The 24,646-nt window shown below is 38.8% G+C and overlaps 2 protein-coding genes across 6 annotated transcripts in view; both read left to right on the forward strand.

Annotated features, from left to right (window-relative positions):
* The first annotated feature begins 410 nt into the window (after positions 1-410).
* On the forward strand, positions 411-20,883 carry ddhd1a (DDHD domain containing 1a). 2 transcript variants are annotated; one of them, XM_004540345.3, is made up of 14 exons: positions 411-1,648; positions 2,900-3,076; positions 6,631-6,732; positions 9,697-9,825; positions 10,837-10,984; positions 13,089-13,198; positions 13,317-13,423; positions 13,510-13,772; positions 14,592-14,667; positions 14,899-15,048; positions 15,808-15,872; positions 15,973-16,145; positions 16,818-17,015; positions 17,919-20,883. In XM_004540345.3, exons 1-14 carry the CDS (start codon positions 1,003-1,005, stop codon positions 18,101-18,103), a joined length of 2,529 nt encoding a protein of 842 aa, XP_004540402.2. In that variant the 5' UTR covers positions 411-1,002; the 3' UTR covers positions 18,104-20,883. The 2 variants fall into 2 exon arrangements, with proteins under 2 accessions (XP_004540402.2, XP_004540403.2); XM_004540346.2 differs by lacking the exon at positions 6,631-6,732 and having other exon boundaries at positions 412-1,648.
* A 2,382-nt stretch (positions 20,884-23,265) lies between these two features.
* Positions 23,266-24,646, forward strand: part of fermt2 (FERM domain containing kindlin 2) — a 36,894-nt gene continuing 35,513 nt past the window's right edge. For 2 of the 4 annotated variants that reach the window (XM_004540349.5, XM_004540350.5), the window contains exon 1: positions 23,269-23,505. The gene's annotated coding sequence lies outside the window, so the exon portion shown is untranslated. Of the gene's footprint in view, positions 23,506-24,646 lie in introns of all 4 variants that reach the window. The other 2 variants (XM_004540347.6, XM_004540351.6) reach the window with 2 other exon arrangements.

Raw genomic sequence — 24,646 nt, forward strand, 5'->3', positions numbered from 1 at the left:
AGTCATTTGAACACCTATATATGATTTTTTTTTTTTTTGCATTAATGTGTCATATGTGTCAGACTTTTAAAGGGCATTCAACACTGTCAACTGTTTCTATTAATATGTCCCTATAATAGTTAATTGTGTATAGAAATGTGTTTTGAAAGTGTAAACTTGCAGTTCCTTAAATAGTTCCTAAAGCGGTGATATTAGGAATCTCTTTAAAATGAACAAGTCTTTACTGTCATCTAGTGGGAATTAGAGCATTGTCACGATCATTGCAATAGACTCGTGCCCAACGGCTATTATAGGTTTCTATCTCCATCTAGTGCACGATAAGAACAATTCAGTTTTTAAACAGAGGGCGGAGTGACGTAATGTTCTCACAGTTTCTACGTGCGCGTTCATGGATCCCGTGACCTGCTGTCAAGCACACGCATGCTAGCGCACTACGCGAGATTTGTTTGTCAACGAATGAATCGGAAATTCCACAGTGACCCGGAACACTCAAAGTATAGTGACGGTAATATTTACTCTTGTCAAGCAGCGTTACAGCAAGTCGATAACAGGAAAGTGGTTTGACATGTTTTTATTTCACTTAAAGGGCAAGAAAACTCGTTTCTCGTTTTATCGCTGCAGATTCGCTAATACGCAATTCTCCGAGTTCTCCAGCCGGTATTAGCTTAGCCAGCTAGCAAGCTGGGCTAACAAGGTGATGTAGCGACCGCTGTGGTGCGCTCAGGAAATGTGATGGAAGTTGGTCTAGGCGTGTTTCTTTATGAAAGTTTCATTTTTGGACTAATATGAAGCCTGACGATAGCTGCCGCGGAGCAGTAACCGCTTTCTGAAGGTGCAGTGAGCACAGCGCTGAGGTCGGGTTTCTTGGATAGTTATGAGCAGCATCAACATTACAACCAAAATCCCTCAATTAAGCTCTTTTTATACTAAAAGGTCAGCGCTGACACTACCGGCAACAAAGAGTGAGTTTTGAGAAGCGATGTGTTTTCGTGCTGTCACGAGATGAGTCTCGACGATGAAACACTGCAGGCTGGGATGTCCTCAGTCCAGTCGGGACTGGAAGGGCAGCTGCCGCTTTTACACGCCAGACATCACAGCGCTCAAGGCGGTCTGGTGTTGGATCTGAACTCCCAGGAAGACTACCTCAGCAGTAGCTCTCCTGAGTATGACAACTATGGGAATAACACCGGTCCTCTGTTCGAGAGAAGAAAGAGATCTAGATCCAACAGCTCCAGACATAGATTCAACGAGGTGGTCACGGAGCTCGGTCCGGAGGAAGTGCGGTGGTTTTACAAAGAGGACAAAAAAACTTGGAAGCCCTTTTTGGGCCACGATTCACTTAATATTGAGCTAATGTTTCGGAAACACTGCGAGCTGAACCCCGGTGCAGCATGCCCCCAGGCCAGTGGAAGAGAGGAGGAGAGCGGGTCTAGAGAGCTGGAGAGCACAGGGATGAACGGTGCAGTGCCAGCAGAAACGAGGACCAGCAGTGTGCACGGAGGCCGCGGGTCCTTGGACACATCCACCGTGTCCTCTGATGAGAGGGACGCTGAAAGCATTGAACTCAATGTAGAGTCAGTGTGTGTGCGAGGAGGACTCTATCAGGTTGATATAATACAGAGACAATGCTATCCTGTCTACTGGAAACGTAAGTATAATCACCCCAATGCAACCCAAATTAAATCACCTCTGCATCAGTCACATGTAAAGTAGCTCCTGGTAGAGAATAAGAAACACAACTTCTATTAGTCAAACCTCACGTAGATGTTATGAAAACTACAGAGATCTGCAATATATTAGCTTACAAAACACTTCACACTGTTCTGTAAAAGGTTCTAGTTTAAATGTTAAACCTGTAGCTGAGTATACATTTTCTGTAGACTTTTACTGTAGACTGCATAGTTGTCTTTTCTTTTTCTTTTTCTTTTTTTCTTGCAAGCTAAGTACTTCATCTGGCCTTTTTTTCTGGATGTCAGTGTATTGAGCTCAGCTGATCTGCATTAACTAATTCGTGGATATTTCCAGGAAAAGGCAGGGAACAAAGGAAGGCAGTTGCTATAGAGCTTCGGAAAACCTGACCTGAATGAATAGGGTTCATGGTTAACTGGGTCTTTTGAAGCTTAATTTCAAATGACATTTACAGAAGAGGTTATTTTCACAGTTGTTGATGCTGTGGATGCATTGAGACCCTCTCTGTACTCTTTCAGTGTGGTCTGACGGCTACGTTAACAGTTAAGAATGTGAAATAGATACTAAAGGAGGACGTTTGAATAGTCATCCAAAGCATATCAGTTCACAAGTGAGAGATTAGTTTACACAATGGAACATGTATAAAGGTCATTGATATACTATAAGATAGAAAACATCAGAATATTTAGAAAATAAAAAAATAAAAATCAAGGTTGTGTTAAATAGTTCTTAGCTTTAGTTTGGCATATTGCCGACAAGCCTAACAAACTTACTTGACTGAACTGTACCTACTGTCAGTCTATGTGTCTACATTAGCTTTAGAACACTTTGTCTTTAAATAGAAATAGACAGACTTTGAACAGGCTCACTCTGTAGAGAGAGAGAAGTTCTCTTTCCAAGGCAGCCTAATTTAAGATCCTACACTCTTATTCACCACCAGAGAATTACTTAATGATGTCACTCAAGACTGTAATCAAACATGGCCTCTCTGCATTAACCACTGAGACTTTGCCCCCCAGGATTTGTCAGACTTGTTGAGTTACAACGAAAGGATTCAGTTTCCAGAAACCGACTTACTTTCATTTCTACTTGCTAAATAAAACAATATATTTATTCCTTGCCAAAAATTGAAATTTCATGATTCCCATCCATGCAGGAGCTATTTGTTTTGTTTTGGATTTGATACTAGATAATGGCTGTTGTCCTACAGAACAAGACCATATCCCAGTGATGAGAGGCCAGTGGTTTATCGATGGTACTTGGTTGCCATTAGATGAAGACGAAAGCGACCTCATCGAACGGGAGCACCTTAACCATTTCCGTGGGCAACACGTGCAGGATACCTTTGAGATGGATTTGGTTCCCAGGACCATTGATAGTAAAGATGGTGAGCTCTGGGGAAGGGCAAGGGCAGGACAGCCTTAACCTTGGTGCAGTAAATTCTGTAATATAAAGCGTTTAAAGACAAAAATGCGTTAAAGAACACAGCACTGAAGCATCCATTCTTATAACTAACACAATAAATGAACTTATTAACTAGATCATAGCTTAATCTGATGCTGATTGTTGCATTAGCCAGAATGTCTTTGAGTAATAACCTTCCAATGCATCTACTGATGACTGCGAATGCAAGTGAGAAGATTAAATGCTCTCATAGCCATTGCTGGTTATAAATTCCTTTAAAAAGTAAGTCAGTGAAAAACGCACCAAATCTGTGAAACAGTGAAACTAGAATAAAAGTAACCAGAGTCATAAATGAGCAATTTTGAGACAGCTCAAAATTGCTAGTGTAGATGCACGTTCAGTTGAAATGAATGAGGCAGGTGTGTCCATTCATGTGGGTGTAGGTTTTGTCATGTCACCCTTCTAGTATATAGCAGGTGCAACTCGTACGTTCTGGCTGGTCCTCCTCTGAGGGCTGGCTCAAGCGAAATGTAGCAGCATTTAGCTGTGAAAGGCAATAAGAAAGGGGTTCTTTGATTCAGCAGTCTCCTTTACGCAGCCAGATCTACAGGACCTTCACTGGTGATAAGTGTGTGGGTGTGTGATAAATAGAGCAAAAGCAGAGAGAAAAGCATGCAGCAGCTGATAAAGATGGTGGGAAAAGTTTAGTCTTTATTGTAAAAACAAGACTCACAATATCACCAAGGTAATCTGGGACTTGTGTACTACATTGCATACCTTGCTTCAATCTTAGTGACATTACATGTCACTATTTTTCTTCAATTTTTATTTAATCTCAAGACATATAAGAGAAAACGATATAAAGTCGCTCATGTTTGACACGCATTGTGTACACGGACGCTAAGAGATTTAGAAGTATATGGATGCAAGTGTATAAAGTCTTAGTGGAAAGAAGGCTCAAAGTCCAGTTATTTGCAAGGTGAGAGAAATAATGTACAAGGCCACACAAATTGGTTTTGTGACACTTGGCAGACTCTCCATTACTCAATGCGCAGATCATAAGACTTTAACTTGTCTAATGTACTATTGCAAGGGAGAATAACCTACTCACCCTTTGAAAGCCATACGTAAGATATATATGTTAATAAAACCTAAAGAACCATCATTTGCATGTGCATTCATGTAGTGCGTATCTTGGCAACGTTCAAGATCTGCATGGGAAAAAAAAAAGTATTTTCCTCTTATATTTGTAAAAGCATGAAGGGAAAGTGAATGGTAGCTCCTGATAATTCACCTTGTTTGAGTTCCTCCTTCAGGCAGCTTTTAAAGAAATATGTTTTATCTTGAAACTAATCATTTGAAGCCCTGACAACAATAAGGGCTAGCACCACGATCTATAAATGCGTCATTCAATAAGGCAGCAATCCCTGACAGTACTGCAGTAAATACATTCCCCAAGATATCGCTGTCTCCTTTACCTATTGCTACTATTTTTATTGTGTTCCCTAGCGTAGACTAAATGTTAGTGCAGCAGAAGACATGGTAGGCATACCAGTATGCTCTGCAGGTACATCGTCATCAGTGTGGTGCAAGTGCAAAATATGGGCTGATATACTGCTTCTGCTGGTTCTTCTTAAATAATAAACAAGGAAGAGTTAAATCTGATGTGTCACCCATGCGTGATATGGTGTATTTTATGAAGTGAAGATTCATTGTGATTTTTACTGTTATAGAAAATTAAACAATGGCGTCACCCCCTATTTCCTTTTTTTAAAATTTTTTTATTGTTATCGTTTGACACTTTCTTCAAGGAATGCCTGCTGTCATTTGAGTCTTAAGCTGACAGGAATCGCAGATGGTGATCACTGGTGTAAGCCAGTAGTAAAAACTATAGGGCGTGTCCAGTATGTCAGCCTTAAAAGACGTCAGGGAAAAAACAAAGCGTGCAGGCTGGACACTGTGTCATCTTTGAGCAATGCAGTGTGTGTCGTTTGACGTAGGCAAGCCTCATAAGTTAGTTTGTGTGCTGCATATTCTGCTACATTTTATTAAACACCAGAGTGTAGGAACACCATGGGATAATTGATGACTGATACATACTTAAAAGAAACAGAAAATTCACACTTAATAACATAGCGTACATTTGACAGATGTATGGTACTGACTTGTGCTTAGGATACAAACAAAGAAGTCATTTGGCAGGAAGAGTCAGGTTTACAGTGTTTACATTCACAGCCTACTGTAACAAAGAGTTGGTAAAGGGATTTGTTTTATCTTATCCGCAAAGATAGTTTTATATTATATGATGCAGAACAGATGAAGGTTATCAGTTCACTGTGACCTGTTTGGACTGCTTCCTCTCATACTCGGTATCTCAATCATAAGGAACCACTTAGTTATGAATGGATCCATCAGTGCTGTAATACCCAAATGCACATTACTGGTAGCTTTTATAACAAAACCCTCCCATACACTCAGCAGTTCTGTCCTCCACAGCTTTTCACCTCTACCAGTATTTGCAAGTCTGATGTCTGTGTTGTCTTTGATTGAATGTTTTAGTGAGACATGTCTTGTGCACTTGCTGATTTGATTAACAAATTTGAGAAAGCCTACATGTTTGTGGAACTGATTTTGTCACGTAGCATTTTTCTTACTAATTAAAATACTAGCATAAATTTAGTAATAAAATCAATAGAGAAAAAATTACCCAGTCATGATAAAATATTATGAATAACCAAGTTTTAGTTTCTATCGAACAGTGGACTTATGTGTGTGGTTTTACATGGCTGTTTTCACAAGCTGACACTCATTTATTGAAGGAGAAAATGAAATTAGATCAGTCATCCAATAAGATATGGCAGTAAATTATCCTCATTCTCACCACTTCTAAGCGCTTGCAATTAAACTAAAACACCTACTTATCTCTAACTAATTAAATCATATACAAAGCAATTAGATTATTCACAGTGGAAAGAAATACATCTTCTAATCTGTGCTCCAGGTAAGAGAGGCATTGGAGATAATCTCCCAGATACTTATTCAGAGCTCTTTGTAAAAATGTAGTCAGTAGGTTGGTTTCAGCATCACCTCCTCAAAATGGTTATAAATAGGAACATATGAATTATTCATTAAGTGAAATGGAAAAATAAGTACTGTTAATGCTGTTAGACATGAACTTATGTAGTACACGTAAACAAAAAGAAATAATGGGGATTTGTAGCCTGTATAGTCAGAGTCATGCCATGTGTAGATATTCTCTGTATTTCTTTGATAAGTGTAAAAATGTCGTCTATAGCACATGTCAAACAGTGCTGCATTTTCGGCCTGAAGGCTCACAATAAGTTCGCGTTGTATCAGGACATTTCCTATAGCCACCAGGTCGCTGCGGTAACCAGCGCAGACTCTTAGTCTGTCCTGGTTAAAGTGGTAACCTGACTGCAGCACTACTTGATAGAGCTACTTGTTCAAGAGTGATGACAGCAGTAGTCTGTGTGACACCAGGGTAATGGCCATTACTCACTCACTGTTGGTTGTTAGTTCTTTCCCACCTGCCCCCTTTCTACCTCCCTTTTCTGTTCAAATGGAGTGGATATCAGACGAGTACTAAACCTACATGTCACAAGCGCAAACGCTGCCAAGGTACTGTAAAATACAATTTTATTTTTTCTTCTCCCTAAAAAATCTGGTGTATTAGATCTAGCTTGTATCCCCTTCTTATAGCAGCTTGGTCCCTTTGAAACTTGAGTTTTCTTTCTTGTGTGGTTCAAACTTTTGAAATAATTTGACTATTTAAAAACTAGACCTAGGCTCAGTTAGCAGTTGTTTTAAAGGGAATTTAGGCTGCTTTCTGTGCTGCAGCCTTAACTGGGCCTAGTTGCTAGAACATCTTCCTTTGTGCATATACTTAAGAGTTTTGTGCTATAGTTGTTAGCATTGCTGCTTTTTGGGGAATCCTGCATATGTGTCTTTCATCTCCTTGCTGGAATAGTGAGTAGACAACAGGGTTCACTCAACTACCAGAGCAAGATCCCTAATGCCAGTAGACATGGAATAAATAAGCTAGTCTTCAAAAAAGCCTTTTGAAGGCTTCTGCTGTCTTTAAAAAAACGAAAAAACTCCTTTCCTCTCCATTTCTTACTCACTCTTTCTTTGCTCTCTTTATCTCAGTCCTCTGGCAGTATGACTGTACCATTAATGAACCACCATCATAAGCTCCCACTTTAAGGGCCATGAACAAAGCTCTTTGTTGAGACCCAAGCACAATTGATGAGCCAAACAGAGAAGCCATTTATGAACAGTTACTATTATAACCCTTAACAGCTTCTTTCAAGTCCATCACTGTCCTAGTTCTGGATTTATTGAATAGAGAAGTCCTGGGGTCTGTGTCCTCATCTTCTAGTAAATCTGAAGCAGCCGATCTAAAGCCTAGCTGCTATATTACATGAAAATTGGATTGTCTTTGCTGCTCTGAGGTGGCCCTGGATGAAAGGAATCTGTTATTTTTGTCAAGACATAGTCAAGAAAAAAGTTGAAACTTTTCGTCAGGAACAAATGTCACAGTCCCAGGCCAGTTTATTTCATTTTATTTCAATTTTGCCTTTTATTCTTATTCCCAATATTTATTTTTTACCTCTCTCCAGATTTGAGATTCTTGCATACATGAAGTTTCTTTCTTCAAGAGTTTCCCCAGTTCCTTCACTCCTTGCCCATCCCTGTATAACAAATACTCTCATCCTGTGTTTCTTGGTCATTCTTGACAGGCTGTTAGAGATCTAGCTCAGTGAGTTCTTTTTTTGGGTTGTCTGTCTGTCCCTGTGTACATTTTGATCCCCTCCTCTTTTACCTTCATTTCCTTACCTGCTGCCTTTCACTGTAAAACAGGAAGTGTTATTTTACAGCACTAAACATCAGTCAACAATTTTCACTCAAACTTTTGATATTAATAAAACCAGTAAAGTGGAGAAGTTAGGCATACTTCCTAGTTTTTTCCTGTTATTAAGTATCTCCTGTTTTACTGTGGATTTGGCTACAGATAAGTCTCAACAGTTTGAGTTGGCCTCAAACTAGTTTGTTTAGAACTGTGCAGCTCTTATAGCAAATGCCACCCTCCTTTTCACCTGTATGGTGTCTTCTGGGTACAGAGATATGAGGTAAGGAGTCTGTTTGAGATGAAACCAGCCTGGTTGGCAAAAGGCGCTCTTCTAAGAAGAACTGCTCGTTTCCCTTTCTTGTTGATTACTGTCAGTATTTGGTGATGCAATTTTAAAATGACCGGAAATATATGTGACAGAGAAAACTTTCTAAGAATTGCCTCAAATGGAAAGAATGTCACAACAAACTATTTTTTTATCTGCCAAATAAAAGTGACAACCTGTCACTTTGCCTGTTCTTTTCAACAAACGTTTCTTTTTTCAATCTCTACAAGTTATCCTCATTTCTTAGAGGCAGTCATTCAGCTTGGGACTGGTTACATTCAAAGTGAACAGGTCTTTAGTACAGTTTAATAAGGGCTTGTCATCACATTACCCATAAAGCAAACCTACCCACAGTGAAAGTATCCTGCCAAGCAACAGTAGACCAGTTTAACAGATGCATCAGCACATTTTAAATTCAGGTGTATTAGAGGGAGCTGGTAAATTCTCAAATTTATTGACAGATGTCTTATTTACTATTTATCATTCCATTTTGTTAGGAATGTTTAATTAATAAAAATATGGAAATGATGCATAGTTGTGACACATGTTCATTTTTTTCAGTACTCTGTTATTAAGTAAAAACTGCATTTAAACTTTAAGAAATTAGATTCTCTGCGTAATAGTAATGCAGTTCCATTTTTTCCCCAGGGTTTGTGTGACCATATTAAAGAGTTTGAAACTAGAGAACACAATCTGGAAAATGGCATTTTTCCAAGTACTATACTTTTTTGTTCTTAAGGGTTTTAATTCCCAGTTTGGTTCCGAGCAATGTGAAGAAATGTGACCTTCAGCTGCTGTACAATAGTGTGTGAACCAGACAATAGACTGTGCACTGGACCAGTGCATGAGTTTTCCACCAGTCTTGTTCAAATTAATTTGATTGCACAATGCACTTAAAGGACAGAGACATAAATAACTGTTGAGTGAACCAGTCTCACCTATTGCTCTTAGCTTCTGTAGCAAATGGTGCCTGCTCTCTAGTCTACCTCTGCTCTTACTTGCTCTAGTCACTGCATTACACTTTGAATTGAGAACCAGGAGGAAAAAAAAATAACAGTAAGAGAACTAAATGTAGATATCAGTACCAAATATATCTACAGCTGATGATGCACAAGGAGGGCAACAAGCCAGAGCTGAAATCTGCAAACATAATTTGTGTTGGTTTGATGTGTTTTTCTGTCTGCAGATCAATGCTCTGTGCTGCATTTCATCAAGCCGTTAGACTAGTTTGTTCCTACTTTTGCTAATTTGCACCACATTCCTAATTACTGCTTTGTAAATTTGATTTATTTTGATTTTTCCTGTTACCTAAGTTTTCCTTCTATCCCCCCCAAGACCAATCTCCTTGTGTCCTGTCTTTCCTCTAACTGTTCATGTACTCACTCCTCTCTCTCACTGCCCCCTGCAGCCATCCATAGTCTAAAGCTGAGTCGATCACATGTGGATTGGCACAGCGTGGACGAGATCTACCTCTACAGCGATGCCACAACTTCCAAAATTGCAAGAACAGTCACCCAGAAACTGGGCTTCTCCAAAGGTCTGTAACCACTTAAGGTTTCCTTTATTTATTTACTAGCATTTCTGATGAAAGCACGGTACAGAAACGCATCATATCTGCTTAAATGATTTCAAACTACAATTACTAGCATCCCTTGACTTTACATGCATGTGTTCTACTGTGTAGTATTCAGCCGACACCAGCTTGCTAACACATTGTTATGGTAAGCATATCTGCTAAAGGTTAGCATGAAGTAACTGACTCAAGCCTTACAGATTTCGACATGCACACTTGCATAGGTGGAGAAAAATTTTATTTCAATAAAGTTTATCCTCTTTGCTAAGGATATGCCTATAAAATGTGTGAAGCCAAGTGTTTAGTCAGAAAATCGAATTGATTTCCTATTTCGTGAGCTTGAGCAAGCGTCCAGTGCACACAACGACCTGTATATTAATGCATTTGTAGTTTGCATCAGGTATTTAAACGCAGTGTCCTAACTGGATTAGCCCAGGAGGTCACTCTGTGTCCATCTGCCAAGTGCTTAAAGGGCCCATGTGCTACTGAAAAGATAACAAAAAGCAATTGATGTTTGATCCGGATGGATGACTCTATTCTGATCTACAGTCTTCAAGCCCTACAGCACATTAATCTCTCCTGCTTTCAGGTTATTGGACAAAATGGACCTGGTTATTTCAATTTTACCTGAGATGTTCATTTAGTGCTAACCAGGCAGCAGTCCAGTAGATTCTATTACCCTGCTGTGTAACACATGACTAGACTAGATTATAGATTCTAAATAAGGTGACACACTTGGCCCCATTGACACATTGGCAGCCAAAATCACAGCAGGGTTCCCAGGTTTCACCTACTGGCCTCTTTGGACTCCATCACTGCAGCTTTTTATAGCTTTCTGGTGAACATAGTTGTAATGTGTTTTTAAATACATAAATTCTACAGAAAACACTAAGTTTAAATAGCTGGGGTTTTTTTTCTTTTTAAAGCTTGCTTTTGTAAAATGAAACTCCAACCCCGTCCTTACTTGTCTTTTAGCCTCAAGCAGCGGTACGCGGCTCCATCGGGGTTATGTTGAGGAGGCCTCACCCGAGGACAGACCGCCTCAGACTACGCACATTGTCTTTGTGGTTCATGGCATTGGACAGAAGATGGACCAGGGGCGCATTATTAAAAACACTGGAATGTGAGTTGATACCTGTATGTTTGTTCTTTTTATGATAGCAGTACTTTCAATTTCATTCCAATGGAATCCGGAATAAAATTAAAACCTAGTATAGATGAAGTCAAAGGCAATGTAAGAAAAGTCTTCCTGGGACATACTGTGGTGTAATGTTGGAACTGTCACAGTTCATGTTCTCTCTGCTAAAAACAAACAGTCTCACTTCTTGTTCCTCTTTTGTAGATTCATAGTTTCTCTGTGTGTTAACGTTTCTGTGCTCCTAACTAAGCTTACATCGTTTTGTTGTGGTTTTTTTGCAATGTGATATGATGGATTTGACATAAACCTGACACATACCTGTCTGTCTTCTTTTGTTGCCAATTATGTAGCTAGTGCATTTCTGAAGTGTCAGAGTGCATAACTGAAGCACTGCTCATACAACAGTATCCACTAAATCATTCAGTTTTCCCCCCTCCACTCCTGCAGACTCTGTTTTCTTCTCCTGCCTGATTTTCTCTACCCATCTTTCTCACTCTTGGTCTGCTCATGCCGTTCTGTTAATTTACACTTGCGTTGTTAATGTGTGATCACACAGTGTACCAAACCTTAAAAATAACACACATAGACACAACAGAACAGGGAAATGCAGTTCTATAAAAGTAAGTAAAGAAAAATGACAGGATTCATGTTGCAGAATAAAACCAGCTGTTTCCAGGACTGGAAACATAGGCAAAAATGTGGTTACAGTTTTTGCCCATGTTTCCAGTCCTAATCAGTTCCTAATCAAGTCGTGCCATTCTGTCTCAGTGTTTTATATACTTATTGGTTATATAACCTTCATCTGTCCAGATTTCATGCCAGTGGGAAGATGTATCTCTTTTATTTGGATCTTCTATAGAGCACTCGACACATAAAAACAAAACAGTCAGCTTGATGCTGTGTTGATACTTTACTTGAATAAACCTACTGAGTTTCTTTTGTCTTTCAAAAGTTACATCTGGTTATGAGGAACTTAGAAAATTGTAAATTATGTAGAGCTTAAAATGACAGTGCACAATAGACACTTCTGTCTATAGAAATCTGATAAAGTAAGTTATCACAGCATCAATTTCTCTTTTAAACTCACTGGAGTTCAGCTGTGTATACAGTATTGATCATATGTTGCTTAAGCTAGATGCAGTCCTTTCATATGTCTGTTTTTATCTAAAGGAATAACTGAAATAGCCTTGGACCATAGGTGTGGAAGCTTTAATTACACTTGTGCAGAACTGTCACTGTGTCACAAACTAAGGAGTTAAAGCAGATAAAGTACACAGTCAAGCTGCAATGTAAATGTTTACTGTAAACATATTGTAAACATTTCTTCTATCTTCATGTCGATTATAGCGCACACACTTTCTCAGCCAAGAGAAACAATCATCCTGAAAACCTGATGTATTTGTTTGATTTTTGGTTGCTTCTTTTTACCTGAAGTAATATTAGGTATTTGTCTTTTCAGTCTCTTACATGTATGTTGATGAAGCAAATTGTGGTGAGATGTTCCAGTTACAATGTCCTAAAACAAAATCAGACAGTGTAAACCTGCTAATCCTCAAATGCCAAACCTGACTGTCTTCATTAAAGCCAATCTAAAAGCAAGGAAAACCTTACAAAACTTGGGAAAGCTGTAAAGCAGCACTCAGACCTTTGAGCATTTCCCCTGCACTGAAAGTCCTGTCAAAACCTGCATTAGGTGCTCTTTTCACAGTGCAGTCATTTAAAAGCCTCTCCCAACCTCCATTTATCCATGTCAACAACTGCCTCACCCCTCTCTCTTTGTGTATTTAGTGTATCCTGCAAGCTAATGGTGTCCCATATAGGGCTAATAGCAGTGTAGCCTTTGTATGCATGCTGCACAAGGGAAGCAGCTGCATCAGTAAAATGGGCATCATTCTTTTCTGTCTGACAGTCGTATGACTAAGACTATATAGATTTAGACTTCGAATCTGTCGTTATAATAAACTGCTCCTGAGACAAAGTGACAATGACATGGTTACTAAACAGCAAATGCACTCTTAAGTCCTTCAGTTGTATATCTGCAATATTGTTGTTAAATACATTATATGCTGTTTTGTTATTGTATGTTTAGGCTGCGGGAAGGTGTGAGGAAGATGGAGGAGAAACACTTCTCAGAGCACAATGAGGAACATGTGGAGTTCCTGCCTGTCGAGTGGCGCTCCAAACTCACACTGGACGGAGGTGTGCATGCATGTTGTTGTCTTTTGTGGAAGAAATACATTTTTGATGACTGCATATATGAACAGTCTGTTGTCGTTAGCTCTTTTTTTTGTGCTCAGATGTGGGTATGTTTCTGCAGATACGGTAGACTCGATCACACCAGACAAAGTGAGAGGACTGAGAGACCTTCTCAACAGCAGTGCCATGGATATCATGTATTACAACAGCCCTCTTTACCGGGATGAAGTAAGAGTCATACAGATTCAGTAATTAGAGTCCCTGGTGCTCTCTCTTCGTCTCTTCTCATTATTTCACATTCTCTCCCTCTCCAGATTACCAAGGGTCTAACAGAGGAGCTGAACAAGCTCTACTCACTTTTCTGTTCACGGAACCCTGATTTCGAGAAAAAGGGTGGCAAAGTGTCTATCGTGTCTCACTCTCTTGGCTGTGTCATCGCGTATGACATCATTACTGGCTGGGATCCCGTGCGGTTTTGTTTGCAGGAGCATCGCGTTGTGGAGGAGGACCTAGACCTTCGCTGGATGTCCTATGAAGAGAGGCACCTTTTAGAGCAGCAGAGGCAAACAAGGAACAGGTAGAGCTTTCCTTTGTAGGTTAATGACACCCTGCGCTGTATGTATAGTTGTGTTCAGTTCAGTTGTGTCTGTTTGGATCCTAAAAGATATGAGTTTAAAGCGGTTAATGTCAAGGAGCCTTGAGAATTGAGTTTTGATACTTTAATGGCAACCCCCTCCCCAATTCAGCTTTGTAGTCGAATTAGATAGGTTAAATTTAACATGTTTATTAAAATATTTTTAAAAAATAGCCACTCATACTGAATTTTAATGAAAAGCTCATAATTAAATGTTTATTTTGCCTCCAAAAATCTGATTAATTGAACTTTACTTTACTCCGAATGTTTCCCTTAATCATCTATGCCATAACATCAGTGGCTCAGTGTTACTGTCACTCAGTTTATATCCTTAAATTTAACATCAAGCCTAATATTTTTGTGTGTGTGCGTGTGTTGGGTGAGCAGTTATATATTTATTTAAAATAAATACGCCATGTGCTGCATGCTGCTCTTCTCGTGCCCTATTTTAAAGTTTTATTTTTACTTGTTTGTTTTTAGTGTGTGTGTGTGTGGGCTGCAGAGTAATACATCAGCTGGCCATTGCCCATCACGCTGTGTGCACAGTGCCATTATTGTGTGCACCATTAACTTTGTAAGACAAGAAAATGCTGTAATAAGGTTTATTGATCTGACTGAAAAGGGGACTTTTTGATGACTGGCCTCTTTTGTTAATAGGGCAATGGGTATCAATATTGAAAGAGATTTTCACGCTGGAGTTTAGAAGTTTCAAATTTCTTTATAAGGTGTAGTTTGGGCTTCTTTACTTGCTTCTTGTTGCAGGTTACAAGAGCTGGAAAATCAACTCGCCACACTTGAGGCCTCTAAACCCTCAGCCCCCCCAGCCCTGAAATTTAAGGTACTATATTGCTTTGTAAAATATCACTACTGTAATGTGTAAGAATCTTTGACAAACTTTTAGGTGTTAAACTAATATGTTCTGTACTCCTAAAATAAATGAATATATGTCCATATAGGAAATAAAACGGAAATTAAATGTGGCATTTACACAACAAATAAATCCTGTCTGTATAAATACGAAAGACTTCTACATTTACAGTAAATAATCTTGGCACCTTTCATTTCTCAGGTAGAGAATTTCTTCTGCATGGGTTCTCCTCTGGCAGTATTTTTGGCACTAAGAGGAATCCGCCCTGGTACCAGTGTTCACCAAGACCACATCTTGCCCACTTCAATCTGTAGCAGGCTCTTCAATGTCTTCCATCCCACAGACCCTGTGGTCAGTACCCTTACTGTACCCATCACTGTCTTGTCCTTTATAGATGAGCAGGAAAGGAAATCGAGAAATGGTTCCCAGTAGTTCAGTTCTTTGGAATTATCGGTCTGCTTACCTATCGCGTCGGCTTATCAGTTCCATTTACACTACAAACAGCTGATTTCAGTTCGTGTGTCTGAGGAGGAAATTAGTGGCGCAGTTTACAGCATGGATATGGACGATACTTTAATTTTTATTTACATTCAGAGCAAAAACAACGGCATTTTGCTGCTAACAGCACTTTGGGTCTTTGCAAGCATCTGCACAGACAGCATGCTAATGCTAAGCTAGCCAAAATCCCAGAGTGATGATAAAGCTTTTTTTTATAGCAGGTGCATTTTTCCCCTTCCGATTAATCTGAATTGGCCTCCATTTGCTGTATTAATTATTAAAGTGAATATATTAGCTGATGAAATTGTTACATTTCAAGTTGATCAATCTCCATACAGTCCTACAGCAGTCCATCTTGACACTTTGGCTGCTCTGTGTCTGGGAAAGTGCACTTAAAGGATAAAAGTTAGCTGTGAGAGCAAACTTAAACTCTGCTGGTGAGCACACGTTTTTTCTGAATGCACATGAAATGTGGTGGATGTAATGTAACTGCTTAAGTCAAGATTTAGTTTTGTCTGCATGAATTTAGAGCGCGCTTTGTTCTGAAGAGTTTAGGTTTTTTGTTTTTTCCACTGTGCAATGTCAATAACTCCTGTTTTACTGCCTTTTTAGGCCTACAGATTGGAGCCACTCATCTTGAAACATTATAGCAACATTGCACCTGTTCAGATACACTGGTAACAATCTGAATTTTATCACCCTGCTATTCCTTGAATGGACTCTTAATATTTTATAAGTAATTATTCTCTGACTATTTGTGGTCTGTGTATTCATCAGGTGTAGCGCCACTAACCCCACAACTTATGATGAGATCAGGCCTACTTTTCTCAACCCTGTTAAAGATCCCACGTCGGATACAGAAAGCATCCCCAGCCCCAGTACATCACCTGTCCTACCCCGGAGGCACTATGGGGAGTCAATCACTAATTTGGGCAAGGCCAGCATATTGGGTAAGTCCAACACAAACTGAGCACATGTGTTTATGTTATTACAAGTGTTTGTTATCCAGCATCAGTTATACACTTTGAAAGAATTTAAAAATAGTCTGTAAGGAAGTTTAGAGTAATGACTGTTCAGGATCAAAGTGTCTGTGGTTGTTCACTACTTCAGGATAAGATTAGATGAACCTGAAGGAACAGACTACTGTGGTAAAAGGTAATTGATGTGTTAGTCTGAAAAAATGCTTAAGTGAGTTTTCGCTGTTGAATTAATAGCCATGTGAATGCGAGGATCCAAGGATTTCCAGCTGAACTTTGCATTGTACTGAGATAATTTTATACACTTCACTCGTCTATGTTCGTAATACTGTCGCTGATCAGTGCAGGTTGTTGACTGTTCTTTTAATTTCTGATGACAACTATGTGCTCAGAATGAGAGCTGGGAAAAAAATCCCTGTGCTATTTGTACTTTGTAATTAATGAATCTATTTTATCCTAAGAGGTCGTTGTATGTAGGTAAGATGAGATTTTTTTTTTTTTTTTTAAATCACAGTTTTAGCTCCACAGTGCCATCAAGTGGAAATGAGAGGAATATGCTCCTTTTATAATAATGAATGCATTTATACTTTGAAATCATAATATAGACACTTTACCTTTATCTACTGTCTTATTCCGACACTACAGGAGCAGCAAGCATAGGAAAGGGCATTGGAGGAATCCTCTTCTCACGTTTTTCCCGCTCCAACAGCCAGCCTTCAGTGTCTCTGGGACTTGAGGGTGGAGCAAGTGTTGAAGAAGAGGAGCAAAAGCGCACAGAAAGTCAGTCAGCATACGGCCTCTCTATGTTGACTCGACCCACCTCACCCACTGCTGACACATCCTGTAAGTTCACTTATCCCTCGAGTAATGTTTATATTCTTCTTTTTTTTTTTTTTTTTTTTTTGGTTTGTAAATAAGGCAAAAAAGTATATCATCCACATCCATCTGTTAACTTTCTTATTAAGTATTTTGTTTTTGAAATGGCACTGAGGTTCACTGTACTCAAGATTAGATTAAATCTAATTAAATTAGATTTAAAGATAAATAAATAATGCAGTAACATAGTTATAGTATAGTGTAGTAATATAGTAATGTTTTTTGTTTTTATTTAAAAGAAAAGGATGTTTGTAGCCTCCAGAGAAAGTGACAAACGGCCTACACCTGCATTCTTTCTCATAGCCAGCAGGGGGCGACTGCTCTTTGCATAAAGAAGGAGGATAGAGTAGATGTCTATGAAAATAAACCTACTGTTCTCTTGATTCGTGATATTAATGAGTTTAGTCTAAAAATATGAAAATGTGAAAAAATACATAAATAAAAATGATGTCTTCAGGGTCATGGTAGTTCTTTTTAGAACTGAAGAAGCTTTGCGGATGAGAGGTGATATGTCTTTTAAGAAATGTAATGAAGTCCAGTCACTTTCTTTCCAAGCTCCTTAGACTAAATAAAAATGATTTTTTTATTTGTAGTAAGTGAAGTTAACGGATACTGGATAAAGCAGAGTAATCTAGGGCATGTCTGCTGTGTGATGAACAAGGCACTACTATCAGCATGATGTGCCCTTGGTTTCCAGGCAGATTCACACTTTCACTCACTACGTGCTCGGTCGACTAGATGTCAGTGTGGCTATGGACATCTTTTATGTGCAGGCTATTGATGTCATGTGGTGTCTGTTTTTAATCATGTATTATTATGCATTTGTCTTGATACTTCCTGTTTTTACTCATTTGTTTTTCTGTCTTGCAGTGGAGCTTGAGCGTCGCATTGACTTTGAGCTCAGAGAGGGTCTGGTTGAGAGCCGCTACTGGTCAGCAGTGACCTCACACACAAGCTACTGGTGCTCACATGACATAGCTCTCTTCTTGTTGACCTTCATATATAAACAGAAGGCGACACCCTCTAACCCAGCAGATACCCCGGATCCAGAGTGAGGCAGCATGCTTTTTAAAACGGAACACAACACTGAAAGAGTGAAAGCATCTCTTGTGACACATAAAGTGACTTTGTTCATTACTTTTTCTTGCTTACAAACTTAAATACGCTAAGAAAATCCTGTCTTTGTTTGGCTCCCGATCAAGCACTTTTAATACTTGGGAATCATTACTTACAGACTCAGAACTTTCTTCCAAACTTTTCATCTTTTTTGTTTGTTTTTTACGTTCTGCACAATTGCTTACCCTGATGGTGGATCCGGTGGACCAGGAACTCTTATTTAGGAACAAAAGCACTGATGCATAGGTGATTGTTGCACCCAGAGGAAGAGACTTCTAACTTCATTCCCAGTGTGAATTTCGACAGCTGAACTGTGTCTATCATGTCCATCGATTTCATGTAAAACAATACCTAAGTCAATTTGCTCAGCTACAGACTCTGTCTGAAACTTTGGGGCACATTTGACTAAGCCTCAGTCACTAAGGTGTCAAGTTATGTCTGATATTTTTGTTTGTTTGTTTTTCTCTGTTACACAAATGCGCGCACACACACAAACATAAAGAAAAGAACATTTTTGGCAAAGTTCTCTTCTTCAAGTTGAATATTTAGCTACTGCATGCTAAGAAACCCATGGGAGCAAACAAAGGCAATGTGTAATATATAATATTTCTTTACTTTCCCACATAAAAGACACATAATGCATTATAATTAAATCATATTATTTTGGCAAATTATTATAATAATTATTATTTTGGTACTTTTTTCCCCTCTATTTTTTTAAATTTTCAATTATTTGAGTCTTGAAATAGAGTGCACCAAATAAAGCCCAAGTAAAACACTAGTTTTATACTGCACAAATAGAGTATAACATTTTCCTTTGTGTTTAATCGTCACTGATAAATAGTGCAGTACCAAGGGGGCAGATGTGTCTTACAAACACAGTGACTAAATTGTATTTACTTATTTTCTTACAGTGTAGAGATCTAAACCATAGTCTAAAATCTAAATCTTACATACTCACTCGAAACAATATCACTATTTCCTCCTAAATACAAGCTTCTATTTTAGGGATAACTTATGGAGATGATTTTTGCCCGCGTGGCTTTGTATTGATGAATCATTGGTACTAGATGTATTTTTTCTTAAAACAAATACAGAAATATTTTTTCCTAGTAACTTTCGGACACTTTGGGGATCTTAAACTGGATGTTACCTCAGAAAAAAAAAAGGGATTTGAGCTTGTGGCCAAATAACTTGTATGTGTCACCTTTTATTAGATGCCCTGCTCAATTAATGCTAAGGCAAAATTGTGGTTGGCCTGGAGTTAAAAAAGTAGAGTAGATTATTTAATTTTTAAACGTTACCTTCATTATAAAAACAAATGTCTTGTTTGCCTTTTTTTGTCCACAGTTCACACTTTGCTAGCTTGATCGTTTACTTACAAATTCAGTTGAAATAGAAAAGAAAGATGACAAATGATGGAAAATCATAAAATTTTATATATAAAAATATAATAGTAGTACTGATGGGGGTTATTGTAGCTATAATTCCAAGTACTGATTCAGCACAAGTTAGTGCTTACTCACTTTGCATGGTGTCAAATTAATAGTAAATGGATTGTTGGGACAAGAATAATGCTGCGTGCCAACACACATCCAAGAAACTTTATTCTGACTAAAAACGTGTGATTGCTTTTGGCTTTTCTAATGAATAGATTTTATTTGCTGTAGATTATGAAATGAAACTGTCCTCGTAAATATTTATGTGACAGACGAGCCTTTCTGTCATTGTCAACTTTAACTTGTGTTCTGCTTATTGTAATGTAGTAATCAGCTGTTTTTGAATTTGTTATGGTGCAAGCTGCAGCTTTACTGTGCCACACAAGGGCTGTCGCTGACTGTCGTTTCTTTAACTTCTGTGTTATGTGTACAAAGGCCTACTGACTTAAACCAGGCTGCCTTGTGGAGATCACCTGATAGGTAACCAGGAAGTAGTTCAGAAGCTGGGTCTAATAAGGGAGGGGGGTAGTTAAGTGTTACTGTATTTGATCTGGTGGCTCTTGAACATTCATGGGCTATAAATTGCACAGAAACTATTTTAACACAGCCCGTTTTTGACTTTTTATTTATTCTTTACTTCCCGTCTGTTACGGTGCATAAAACAATCTGGATATGTATTTCAAATACACAGTGCTGTTCTTACTTTGCATTCATTGAGTCAAACATTGTGAGTTTCAACACAGCAAATACGTAGTTGTAACAATAACATTGTTTCTAAAACTTGTGTGAAAATTTGCACATTTTCATATTTAGGCTTATTTTCAAATGTGTCACAGGCAAGAAACTGGAGCGCATTAAAGATAATTTTGGTAAAATATGCTGTAAGTTTCACTGTATGAGATTTTGATGTACAACATTTTGAATGACAATACATTTTTTTTTTTTTGTCTTGTCAAAGATACCACAAGTATCAGGGAAATGTCTGCTTGTACATTTTTTGTAGGTTCAACACTCTTGTCAATACCAGATTAAAGCCATAATTAAACAGTTTAGCACAGGTGTCCACAGACTAAAGACCTTTATAAATGGCTTTTGGGGAAATGGATGTACATTAAACTGTGGGTGTGTTGAATGAAATGGGATGATGAGGGATATGGTGATCTGGAGAAATGTCCCAGGAGCTGTGCAATAACTCATGCCTGTATTGGATTCTAACTGCCATCCAAAACACTGTATAAATGTCCTTTTTATAAAGTATTCCAATTTGGATGTAATCAGTACTTCATTAACTGTCTTTTTTTTTTTTTTTTTTTACTTTTAATAATCAGAGTAAAATATTGAGATTGGAAACTTTTTTTGTGGAGGAGGACGATGCTTTCATTTCTCATTTCCAGACTGAGGACAAAAGAAGCGTTTGTTCATCTGAAACTCAGACCAGATTCTTTCCGAGGCGCCCCCTGAAGTGAACAACAAAGCCGACTTATAGATTGTGAATAGCCTGCATTGTATTAAAGCTGTTGTGGCTTCCACTGGGGGCGAGTTTAATGCAGTTTAGCAACATCTGCAAAGGCGAGGCTCACAGATGGGACCAGTTAGAGGTGACTCACAAAAGGCCCTGTTGTTCTGTGTTTGACCACAAGAGGTCAGTCATTGGTCATCTAATGATAATACTCAAAAAAACAGGACCACAGTGACCAGCTGTCCAGTGTCCTTCCTCTTAAGTCATTTCCATCTATTGCTCTTACCTAGTTGAGCTATTTTTGGCAGTATTAATATGCTTAAATATATTCATGACTGCTCTGTTGTGTTCACTTATATACCTTTAAGGAAAAATGGAATGTACTACAGCCATCTACAACCACAAATGCCAAAAAAACCCAATAAATGTGAATCCCTGAGCACCCCGCTACCTCCTACCCTTACCTCCTTCACTGCTCTGCTTCCTCCACTATACCTCCTCTGTCCTCATCCACATCACCAGCAGCCAAGCCAGCTCTCCATCTGACTCTCCTGCTCTGCATCTGGCTGACTCAAATGTTTACTCTGCAATTAAAACACAGCCTATAAAAGGCAATGGGTCGACTGCCAGACACTGACGAGGGGGTCGGAGCTGCAAGGAGAGCGGTTATAAATCGCTTTGATGCCGACCGTAGTCTGAAGGCCCAGATTCCTGAGCTGGAGGATTGGAGCTCAGTGAGTTCATCAGAAGACAGAGCCAGAAACACTGATGATTCATGGCCCTTTACTGCATCTCACTTGGAGAGCGGGTATTGTTCTGCTGCTCTGGAGAGAAAGGAGATGGCTGGCTTTCTGATTCCCCCCCCACAAAGTTTTCATTTGATCACCTCACAGAAAGCATGTCTAAAAGCTCCCAGTGTTCCCTTTTCTCTGCAGTTACTGATGATTTATCAGCACTCAACATGTGATGCTTCTGTAATTCAATTAGTTTCTAATACAGTGTAATTAGTGGCTTAGAGACAGTTAAATATAGTTTACAAAAGATAATATGTGATGTGGAATTGGATAATCTAATTAAGATTATTTATTCACTACTGACCTATTTCTTCTTTTTTAGATTTCTTGTCTGGAGTTTTACGTCTTATGCTCTGGTATATTGTTTTCTATTAGATAAAAATAAATATTTGTGAGGAAGTTTTCTTCACAGGCTCAAATTTTACAGCCAAATGTTTCAATGTCAGCAAAGAACAGAGGGATCTGCATTGCTTGGCTAATTTCCACACTTCATATTAATCGACTGGCTGAAATAGTGTTCACTTAAAGAAAATAACAGTATTTATGGCTATCAGTAAAGTGGGATTTTGGAAAAACACATTGGAAAAGTGATGAAACCAAAATTCCCTGTTATTCTGTCCACTTACTCCCATGAATAAAGAACCAAAGATCCCTGGATGCTGCTGCAAGGCTCAGCAGCACGATTGCCATAAAAGGTAGCTTGAGATCTTAACTGCATGTCTAATAACACTACCAGAAACGGATGAATTTCTTATTCCAGAAAGCAAAGCTGTAATAAAACAGCTTGCACATATAGCTCACATTCACACATGACTTATATTTTTAGATGGCGTGATTGTCAAATAAATGTATGAATTTGTCAGACAGCTTTTTAAAACCTGAGCCATTATGTTGGATTTTATGTCTCATATGCTGCATTTAAGATCTAGAATAAGGAAGATGATATATTTGTAGAAGTACATTTTTTTTTCATTCCTGTTGCTTAAAGCTCCAATCTGTAGCTATATAAAGTAGGCAGAAATACATAATGAAAATCACATAGACACACGATTTTCTTCCATCATGGATTTACTAAAAATATTAAAATACTGTACTATATATAGGGGATATACATTACTGGTATATCTATCAGCACCGCACTTTTACTTTTGAGTTCATTTTGATGCTATTATTTTTACCTTTTTTAATGTCCTGTTTTATTGCATTTTAATTAAGTAATAGTTAAATGTCACGCTAATTATTATTTCTACAACGTCGCATAAAGTATCGGGAGGGAGGCGACTCTCTCTCACACACACAGAGGCACACAAATCATTTGAAAGCTTCGAGTGTTACGTGTGTGAGAGGCGACAAAGGGACCAGTACGCGACCAGAAAAGCTCCCAGTATGAAAGGAAAAGTGGGATTGGAGAAGTGACGGTGACGTTATACTGCTGGAAAGAGAGGGAGGGAGGAAAGGGGAAGGCTGGACTCCATTAAGCCGAAGCCTGCGGGAAAACAGTTTGGGATACTTCACTTCTACAGCGAGTTCTTCGGGGATTTCTTTCTTCTTTTTTATTCCTTTTACAGACTTTCTACATGATTTAAAGACGGGGGACTTATTCTCTACCGTGTAGACGACTGCTTCAGCGTTTTTTCGTCTTTGTGAAGGTGAGTGTTCAGAGTTAAATGCTGACCTCAAAGCTGTGCCCGTTCTCTGCTGTGAAATACATAAAAAGAAAACCTTTTTCTTTTTCCTCCTACAGCCTGTGCTGCGTTCAATAAAACGTTCAATATTAATAACTTTTCCGGCTAATTTAAGAGGCTTGTCTGCTTTTAGAGACACTTTCTTCTGAACTTACCGCTTTACGGACCGACTCGGTGAATGTGCAACACGGGGCCGGGTAGTTTGTTGTACGAGCTCTGCTTACATAATTTCCCCCTCTCTGCCTATTTGTAAGGCTGCTTTTACCGTTATTTTTAACAGGTGAACCGGCACTTTTGTGTAAATAACCGCTGCCAAAGGCCTCTGGTTAACTTGTAGCCTGGGGACTATAGCCTTTGTTCTGTTTTTTATTGATTGGACGGCTGTTTTGATCTGTCGGACACTCTCCGATCAAGGAATGACAAATTGGCTATACTGTAACTTTTTGGCGGTCCTCCAACAGCAGAGCTCGTCTTCTTCCCAGCGAGAGATGTGGCGCGATGGAAAAACGGTTAATTCCGTCCTGCTTCACTTAATCATTCTCCAAGGGTCAAATGTTCACCACAACTGTCAGAACTACAGCTTTGCCATAAGCGTGGAAGTGTTTTCAAGAAGTAATTAAAAAGTGGCTGAATGGGGGTTAACTATTATACCAACATTCAGATGTTTGTGGCAATCGGTAAATTCTTTAATCACAGAAGGTAACACTTCCCACAGTGACCTTGCACACTCCACTGGAAACACTGTATCCTGGATTTCCCCACAATGTGCACCAATTGTATCTCAAAATACCCCCTGTCCCTTGTAAATGCCTGTGTTGTTCACCCTAATGACATGATAATGTCATAATTGAAAGCACAGTAGGTTTGTGCTTTCAAGAAATGAGCAAGTAACTTGTTTTTAGTAAACTACTAAAGTAAATGTACCCATGCTAAGGAAATCAGCCTTCTGTTTGAGGCATCTAACAGGCTTCTTACTCAAGGTCTTGAAAGCATGCATTGGGGGTTGCGACACATGCATTTACTTACAGTGGCCAAAATGCTTCTCTTCACATCAGTGTGACAAAGGTTAGATAAGACCTTTGTCCCCCTCTCTCTTTCAGTCCCT

This window comes from Maylandia zebra, linkage group LG19 (assembly GCF_041146795.1).
Source record: "Maylandia zebra isolate NMK-2024a linkage group LG19, Mzebra_GT3a, whole genome shotgun sequence".
Classification (NCBI taxonomy): domain Eukaryota; kingdom Metazoa; phylum Chordata; class Actinopteri; order Cichliformes; family Cichlidae; genus Maylandia; species Maylandia zebra.